Source organism: Oncorhynchus nerka, linkage group LG28 (assembly GCF_034236695.1).
Source record: "Oncorhynchus nerka isolate Pitt River linkage group LG28, Oner_Uvic_2.0, whole genome shotgun sequence".
NCBI classification, from domain to species: domain Eukaryota; kingdom Metazoa; phylum Chordata; class Actinopteri; order Salmoniformes; family Salmonidae; genus Oncorhynchus; species Oncorhynchus nerka.
In genome coordinates, this window is record NC_088423.1 from 20,155,606 (window position 1) to 20,165,383 (window position 9,778).

Here is a 9,778-nt window from a genome sequence, read left to right on the forward strand (position 1 = left end):
ACAAAAGTAACACCTATTTGAGAATGCTATTCATTGACTACAGCTCACCGTTCAACACCATAGTGACCTCAAAGCTCATCAATAAGCTAAGGACCCTAGTACTAAACACCTCCCTCTGCAACTGGATCCTGGACTTCCTGACGGTCCGCCCCCAGGTGGTAAGGGTAGGTAACAACACATCCGCCATGCTGATCCTCAACACAGGGGCCCCTCAGGGGTGCGTGCTCAGTCCGCTCCTGTACTCCCTGTTCACTCAGGCCTGCATGGCCAGGCACAATTCCAACACCATCATTAAGATTGCCGATGACAACAGTGGTAGGCCTGATTACCGACAAAGACGAGACAGCCTACAGGGAGGAGGTCAGAGACCTGGCCATGTGGTGCCAGGACAACAACCTCTCCCTCAACATGATCAAGACAAAGGAGATGATTGTGGACTACAGGAAAAATAATACAGAACATGCCCCATTCCCTTCATCGAAGGGGCTGCAGTGGAGCAAGTTGAGATCTTTAAGTTTCTTGGTGTCCACATCACCAACAAACTAAGACGGTCCAAGCACACCAAGACAATTGTGAAGAGGGCACTACAAAACCTATTCCCCTCAGGAGACTGAAAAGATTTTGCTTGGTCCTCAGATCCTCAAAAGGTTCTACAGCTGCACCATCGAGAGCATCCTGAACTAGAGGTTGACCGATTAATCGGCACGTCCGATTAGTTAGGGCCAATTTCAAGTCTTCATAACAATCGGTAATCTGCATTTTTGGACACAGATATTGCATTCCACGAGGAAACTGCGTGGCAGGCTGACTACCTGTTACGCGAGGGGAGCAAGGAGCCAAGGTAAGTTGCTAGCTAGCATTAAACTTATCTTACAAAAAACAATCAATCTTCTCATAATCCCTAGTTAACTACACATGGTTGATGATATTACTAGGTTTTTATTTATTTCACCTTTATTTAACCAGGTAGGCAAGTTGAGAACAAGTTCGCATTCACAACTGCGACCTGGCCAAGATAAAGCAAAGCAGTTCGACATATATAACAACACAGTTACACATGGAGTAAAACAAACATACAGTCAATAATACAGTAGAAAAATAAGTCTATATACAATGTGAGCAAATGAGGTGAGATATGGGAGGTAAACCCAATAAATAGGCCATGGTGGCGAAGTAAATACAATATAGCAATTAAAACACTGGAATGGTAGATTTGACAGTAGATGAGTGTGCAAAGTAGAAATAATGGGGTGCAAAGGAGCAAAATATATATATATTTTTTAAATACAGTAGGGGAAGAGGTAGTTGTTTGGGCTATTTATAGATGGGTTATGTACAGGTGTGAGCTGCTCTGACAGCTGGTGCTTAAAGCTAGTGAGGGAGATAAGCGTTTCTACTTTCAGAGATTTTTGTAATTCGTTCCAGTCATTGGCAGCAGAGAACTGGAAGGAGAGGCGGTTAAAGGAGGAATTGGCTTTGGGGGTGACAAGTGAGATATACCTGCTGGAACGCGTTCTACGGGTGGGTACTGCTATGGTGACCAGCGAGCAGAGATAAGGCGGGACTTTACCTACCAGGGTCTTGTAGATGACCTGGAGCCAGTGGGTTTGTCGACGAGTATGAAGCGAGAGCATACAGGTCGCAGTGGTGGGAAGTATATGGTGTTTTGGTGACAAAACGGATGGCACTGTGATAGACTGCATCCAATTTGTTGAGTAGCCCCCCCCCCTCTTTTACATCGCTGCTACTACTACTGTTATCATCTATGCATAGTCCCTTTAATATGTGCATGTAGGTTTGCAAATTAGTTCGCAATGAGCCAGGCTGCCCAAACTGTTGCATATATCCTGACTCTGCGTGCAATGAACGCAAGAGAAATGACACAATTACACCTGGTTAATATTGCCTGCTAACCTGGATTTCTTTTAGCTAAATATGCAGGTTTAAAAATATATACTTCTGTGTATTGATTTTAAGAAAGGCATTGGTGTTGATGGTTAGGTACAGTCGTCCAACGATTGTGCTTTTTTCGCAAATGCGCTTTTGTTAAATCATTCCACAGCGTTGCATCAATTATATGCAAAGCAGGACACGCTAGATAAACTAGTAATATCATCAACCATGTGCAGTTATAACTAATGATTATGATTGATTGTTTTTTATAAGATAAGTGTAATGCTAGCTAGCAACTTACCTTGGCTTCTACTGCATTCGCGTAACAGGCAGGCTCCTTGTGGAGTGCAATGAGAGGCAGGTGGTTAGAGCGTTGGACTAGTTAACTGTAAGGTTGCAAGATTGGATCCCCCGAACTGACAAGGTGAAAATCTGTCATTCTGCCCCTGAACGAGGCAGTTAACCCACCGTTCCTAGGCCGTCATTGAAAATAAGAATGTGTTCTTAACTGACTTGCCTAGTTAAATAAAGGTGTAAAAAAAAATAATAATTTAAACAGCAAAATCGGCGCCTAAAAACACAGATTTCCGATTGTTATGAAAACTTGAAATCGGCCCTAATTAATCGGCCATTCCGATTAATCGGTCGACCTCTAATATATATATTAGGAACGATGCATATCGGAGAATCATTACATCACTAGTCAACAGTACTACTCCTAGTAGGAGTGGGAACTCTGGACGGGATTCTTCAATTAAGTGTTTGTTGTCATTCAATGAGAGATGTCCAAATGAAATGCAAATGTTGAGAAATACTGCATCAACCATTCTTGTTAGATGTAAAATTGCACAACTAAGTCCTCCTCTGCAACTTTTTGAAATAAATTAATAACAGATCTTGATTTATCGTAAATTAATTCCAAATATTTGGAGGAAGTGTTTTCTGGTCATGTTGTTGCTACGGCATCTCAACAGTAATACTGCCGCATTTTTCTATTTTTTCCAGCGAAGGTCTTTTAAAGGGAGTATGCGAAGCACAGACGTTCACTTCACCTGGCGGAGTTCTGCTAGTAGCAAACCAAACCTATTACACGGTCGCGTTTAGGCAATCCCCCAACCAAACGCTCACGCACAACCAGATATTGATTGTAGACAGCTTATGTCAATTAACCTCTCTGGGAGGTCCTCCCGGGGAAGGACTGCCCGTTCCATGATCTCGCCATCACGGTTGACAACTCCATTGTGTCCTCCTCCCAGAGCGCTAAGAACCTTGGCGTGATCCTGGACAACACCCTGTCGTTCTCAACTAACATCAAGGCGGTGGCCCGTTCCTGTAGGTTCATGCTCTACAACATCCGCAGAGTACGACCCTGCCTCACACAGGAAGCGGCGCAGGTCCTAATCCAGGCACTTGTCATCTCCCGTCTGGATTACTGCAACTCGCTGTTGGCTGGGCTCCCTGCCTGTGCCATTAAACCCCTACAACTCATCCAGAACGCCGCAGCCCGTCTGGTGTTCAACCTTCCCAAGTTCTCTCACGTCACCCCGCTCCTCCGCTCCCTCCACTGGCTTCCAGTTGAAGCTCGCATCCGCTACAAGACCATGGTGCTTGCCTACGGAGCTGTGAGGGGAACGGCACCTCAGTACCTCCAGGCTCTGATCAGGCCCTACACCCAAACAAGGGCACTGCGTTCATCCACCTCTGGCCTGCTCGCCTCCCTACCACTGAGGAAGTACAGTTCCCGCTCAGCCCAGTCAAAACTGTTCGCTGCTCTGGCCCCCCAATGGTGGAACAAACTCCCTCACGACGCCAGGACAGCGGAGTCGATCACCACCTTCCGGAGACACCTGAAGCCCCACCTCTTTGAGGAATACCTAGGATAGGATAAAGTAATCCCTCTCACCCCCCCTCCCCCTGAAAAGATTTAGATGCACTACTGTTCCACTGGAGGTCATAAGGTGAGTGCACCAATTTGTAAGTCGCTCTGGATAAGAGCGTCTGCTAAATGACTTAAATGTAATGTAAATGTATGTGGGACAGTAGCATCCCACCTGGCCAACATCCAGTGAAAATGCAGAGCGCCAAATTCAAATAAACTACTATAAAAATTTAACTTTGATGAAATTACACATTCAATATACCAAATTAAAGCTACACTTGAGATTCCAGCCAACGTGTCAGATTTCAAAAATGCTTTACGGCGAAAGCAAACAATGCTATTATCTGAGGATAGCACCCCAGTAAACAAAGAGAGAAAAGCATATTTCAACCCTGCAGGCACAGAAATAAAAATATAATTAATGCCTTACCTTTGACAAGCTTCTTCTGTTGGCACTCCAATATGTCCCATAAACATCACAAATGGTCCTTTTGTTCAATTAATTCTGTCAATATATATCCAAAATGTACATTTATTTGGCGCGTTTGATCCAACTTGCGCAACGTGACTACAAAATATCTCAAAAGTTACCTGTAAGCATTGTCCAAACATTTCAAACTACTTTTGTAATACAACTCTAGGTATTTTTTTATGTAAATAATCGATAAAATTGAAGACAGGATAAACAGCGTTCAATACAGGATGATAACAAAGTGTAGCGAGCATTTCTGGTCACGCGCCTCTATCTAACAGTACACTTCAAGTTACCCTCGTTCTGGATGGCCGTACTTCGTCATTACACAAAGGAAAAACCTCAACCAATTTCTAAAGACTGTTGACATCCAGTGGCAGCGATGGGAACTGCAAGCCCCTGCCTTAGAATTCTAGATTCCCAATGAAACCCCATTGAAAAGAGAGTGCCAAATAAGTTTTGTTATACTCACAGACATCATTCAAACAGTTTTAGATCCAAATCTACTTATATGATCCAAATCTACTTATAATATGCATATCCTGGCTTCTGAGCCAGAGTAGCAGGCCGTTTACTTTGGACACGCTTTTCATCCGGAAGTGAAAATACTAACCCCTGTCCCAAAGAAGTTAAATAACATCTCCCAGGATTTTCTACCTGCAGCAAACCTAGTGAATAATGCTGGAATTACTGGTCCCCCCAGAAAAATGTAATGGCCCTAACTAGAAGGAATATGGTGCCCTTTGTGACACATCCGATAATTGTACTCCTGGCTATGCTAATCTTATTTGAATCATATACTGTACATTTTTTCTCCTTGATGATCTGTCAAAATTCATGTTCACCCCAGCAGTGGAGGCTAATGAGGGAAGGCCGACTCATAAAAACTTCTGGATTTATAGAAGTAATAAAACAATTAGGCATGTGGTGTGAAAACACTCCAAGACTTTCAAAGATGCAAATTCTGTCTGAAAAGATTGGATCAGGGGTGTAAAACTAATTCCATGGAGTGCCCAGAGTCTGCTGGTTTCTCTTTTAATGTGTGTCCAATAGAGACCAAGACAACCAGGTGAGGGGAACTCCTAATTAATCAGTGACCAGTAGTCATTCATTAACCAAGTACAAGGGAGCAGCGCACACCTGCAGACACTCATCCCTCCATAGAATACATTTGATACCTGTAGATTCATTAGGTTAGTAGAAATGCATTAAAGAGGATTATAGAAGTTGGTTCTGATTATTGTCTCTAGACATACTCTTGTGCAGTGGTCTTGAGAGAATTCCCTTACAAAAAAAAAGATAGCTGTTTTGAAACTTTAGTAAAAGTGCAGTAACTGCAGTCACTGATATTTTGGACACAGTAATTGTTGCTATGGCGTAACACTGTAAAATTACTGCAATAACAAAAAACGTATTTTGGAAGCAGTATTTGCAGCATACTGCAATCTGTTTTCGTACGGGAAAGCTGTTAGAGCTGATATAAAATATTCTACTACCTACTTACTGACTGTGGCAAGGACATTTTTGCTTGGAGACTCGTATTTTAATAGCATATTGCCCTGTTCCTTTGGCTGTTTGCATCAGTAGACGTTCACACAGCAGATCTAAATTTAGCTTTTTATTTGTTGAAATGTCTACATTATTTATTACTGCAGGAACAAAGCTCAGTCACTAGGACGAGGCGTCCCAATAATTTTCCATTGCGCACAACTGACAGTGAAAACAAAACCGCAACAAGAAGAAAATGGTCAGAGTAACTTGTGTAATTTTCTAAAATCCGTTTGAACTGAACTTAACCTGGCTACAACGCATGCACAATACTTGTACGCACAGTTCGCAGTTAATGGATGCACCTTGTGTGAAAGTGCAAATGCAGTGCAATACATGTATTTGATGCATTACCTTGCACATGCAACATCTCGTCGAAATGTGTATGGATAGTGCATGCTTTAAAGGCGTTGCAATGTTATGTATGCAGTGTGTTGCTGACTATGACATGTTGCTGGCTGTATGACAGTTATATCTACGCTATAACATCTCTGGTACAAGAGGACTGCAAATACCGTAAAAATGAGCAATGATTGTTAGACAGCATCGTCTTACCAGGAACTCTGCAAAAGAAAAGATCTAAACAGGAAATGCTGACCTTTTTAACGTATCAAACTTTAAAATGCATTGACTATATCCAACCTCCAGACAATGCAGAGCTGATTGCATATCAGTATTTTTGCACAGATCGCATGTAATATTCTTACCTCCCTTTGGCTGAGACATTTCCCCTTTACTTTGATCGGGGGGAGGGGAAGCACAAAAGACTTTGCCTTGTTTCTCACTCCCTCCCTCCCTCGATCGCCCTCGCACGGGTGCTTGCTTCAGCGGCTTGCTTTGCAATAAAGATGCAAAATACAAGCAGCGATCTTTATGCACTTGGAGCCTTTTTGCGTTTGAACCGTGTGTGTCCGTGCAAAGAGCAATATTACAATTACACACCTTGCAAAACGGTCTGGAACCTTGCAAAACGGTCTGGAAATTGGTAATTTTGCAATTGTATTGCAAAGAATTATCAGCGGCACTTAAAATAATGGGCTACGGCTGGCAGCTGAAAGCTACTAATTTCGATCAGACAGTGCGAGCCAGCGACGGAAGAGGAAGCGAGACATACCACTCGCTGTTTTTTTTTGTTCACTGAAAGTCGATGAACTAAGTAGACCAGACCCAGCTGAGACGCACCATGTTATGTAGACCGGCACTGACAGTTTTTTCAATGGTAAAATGCCTGAGTGAACTATCTTCATTTATCCACCATCTTTGGTGTGAGCCATTGGCCTATGGTTTGTGCTATGGGGGATCATTGGGACGTCCCTACCCTAACCATTGCTTAACCTTAATCCTTACCTTAACCATTTAAATGTCAATGGGGGGTAGGGACGGATTCCAAGGATTCCAGATATCAAGAACCATTGGCCTGTTTTACAAACGTTCTAACTGCTTGGGCGAAAGGATTGTGGGAACTGTAGTCAATTATGTAGTTATGCATACTGTATTACAGCATTGTATTACTTTACTGGCTATGTGTGATAAATGATCAGCATGTTTTCTCTGGCTGCTATATTAAACTTTATATAGCTATAGTGCTGTGAAAAAGTATTTTCCCCCTTTCTAATTTTCTCTACTTTAGCATATTTTTTACACTGAATTTGATCCGATCCTCAACCAAAACCTACTATTAGATAACGGGAACCTGAGTGAAAAAAATAATACAACAGTTACGTACTTATTTCATTTATTTCCTAAACAAATTTATGCAATACCTAATGCCCCTATGTGTAACAGTAATTGCTCCCTTACACTCAACTGGTTGTGCCACCTTTAGCAACAATGACTCCAACCAAACGCTTCCTATAGTTGTTGATCAGTCTCTCACGTCGCTGTGGAGGAATTTTGACCCACTCTTCCATGAAGAACTGCTTCATGTTTGAAGGCTATATAGCATCTTCTCTTATTTCCGGTATTTTATTATATATATATAATGAACAAAAATATAAACGCAACATGCAACAATTTCAAAGATATTACTGAGTTACAGTTCACATGAGGAAATTGAAATTAATTAATTTGGCCTTAATCTATGGATTTCACATGACAGGAATACAGATATGCATCTGTTGGTCACAGATACCGTAGAAAAAATTGTATTTTTGTGCATTCAAATTGCCATCGATAAAATACATGCCTGCCCATACCATAACCCTACCGCCACCATGGGGCACTCTGTTCACAACGTTGACATCAGCAAGTCGCTCGACCACACGACATGATACACATGGTTTGTGGTTGTGAGGACAATTGGATGTACTGCCAAACTTTCTAAAATGATGTTGGAGGGGGCTTATGGTAGAGAAACTAACATTGAATTATCTAGTAACAGCTCTGGTGGACATTCCTGCAGTCAGCATGCCAATTTCACGCTCCCTCAAAACTTGAGACATCCGTGGCATTGTGTTGTGTGACAGAACTGCACATTTTAGAGGGGCCTCTTATTGTCCCCAGCACAAGGTGCACCTGTGTAATGTCCATGCTGTTTAATCAGCTTCTTGATATGGCACACTTGTCAGGTGGATGGATTATCTTGGCAAATAAGAAATGCTCACTAACAGGGATGTAAACAAACCCAGACGATGGCAATTTGAATACACAAAAATACAACAGCAACATGTGTGATAGGTGGGTGTGTGCGTGCGTGGTGATGAGTTTGTTTATCTATTAAGGATGTAACGATTCACCAATATGCATCTGTCACCGATTCAAATTTTTAAGATATGAGTGGATTGGTCCAACAACCCCAAACCAATCCAAATATAGCATAAAAAAATGTAAGTATTTTTTCAAACGTTAAGAATCGCCGGTTCACAAAATGATTTTGCTCATAGGACATTCAGTAAATAAAGGATAATAATTTTCACCTGGATTCACCTGGTCACTCTATGTCATGGAAAGAACAGGTGTTTCTAATGTTCTGTACACTCGGTGTATACTGTATGGTCATCTTTATGTATACAGGGTAAAGTTGATAATTTCATAACGAGGACAGTAATCACTTTTGCAAGGCACACGGGATTTAACAAGTGTAATCAATAAGGGATCATAGCTTTTACCTGGATTCACCTGGTCAGTCTATGTCATGGAAAAACCGAAAATATATAAATACTTATGGTAATACACTAGTGTTAATGTCATGTACTTCTAGAAGTAGTGGGTGGAGGAGTCAGGCGCAGAGAGCAGGGTAGTTGATATGTGGAATGTTTATTCCCAAAACAGTGTCGGTCAACGCCACACACACGGGCGCAATAAGACCCAGTCCAAAACAACAGGACGAAACGTTTCGAGAACAAAATACTTCCACAGAAATCACACATATCAAATAACAGAAAACAAGCCCGCACAAAAGCAGGCGGGCCTACCGGGATTAAATAGCCCAAAACCTAAACAAGAAACAGGTGCAACTAATCAGAAAAAAAACTAAATGAAACAGGAAAGGGAATTGGTGGCAGCTAGTAGGCCGGCGACGACGACCGCCGAGCGCCGCCCGAACAGGAAGAGACACCATCTTCGGCGGAATTCGTGACAGGTAATATATACATGTTGTTGCGGTTTTCTTCTGGTGAAAGAGAGGAGGACCAAAATGCAGCGTGGTTATCTTTATACATCTTTAATGAAAGATGAAAAATGAACAATATACAAAAACAAGAACCGTGAAAAACCGAAACAGCCCTATCTGGTGCAACAAACACAGAGACAGGAACAATCACCCACGAAATACTCAAAGAATATGGCTGCCTAAATATGGTTCCCAATCAGAGACAACGATAAACACCTGCCTCTGATTGAGAACAACTCTAGGCAACCATAGACTTACCTAGACTACTCTACTAAACACAACCCCATTAATCTACAAAACCCCTAGACAAGACAAACACATAATCACCTATGTCACACCCTGGCCTGACCAAAATAATAAAGAAAACACAAAATAC

General features: G+C 42.0%; 1 protein-coding gene across 3 annotated transcripts in view; it reads right to left on the minus strand.

Annotated features, from left to right (window-relative positions):
- Positions 1 to 6,608, minus strand: part of map2k6 (mitogen-activated protein kinase kinase 6) — a 49,814-nt gene extending 43,206 nt beyond the window's left edge. For 2 of the 3 annotated variants that reach the window (XR_010461664.1, XM_065012678.1), the window contains exon 1: positions 6,500 to 6,608. Coding sequence is in view for 2 of the 3 variants with exons in the window: in XM_065012678.1 (XP_064868750.1) it covers positions 6,500 to 6,518 (19 nt within the window). In the remaining variant the exon portion in view is untranslated. Of the gene's footprint in view, positions 1 to 6,146; positions 6,178 to 6,499 lie in introns of those variants that run through there. The other variant, XM_065012679.1, reaches the window with a different exon arrangement.
- Positions 6,609 to 9,778: the final 3,170 nt, after the last annotated feature.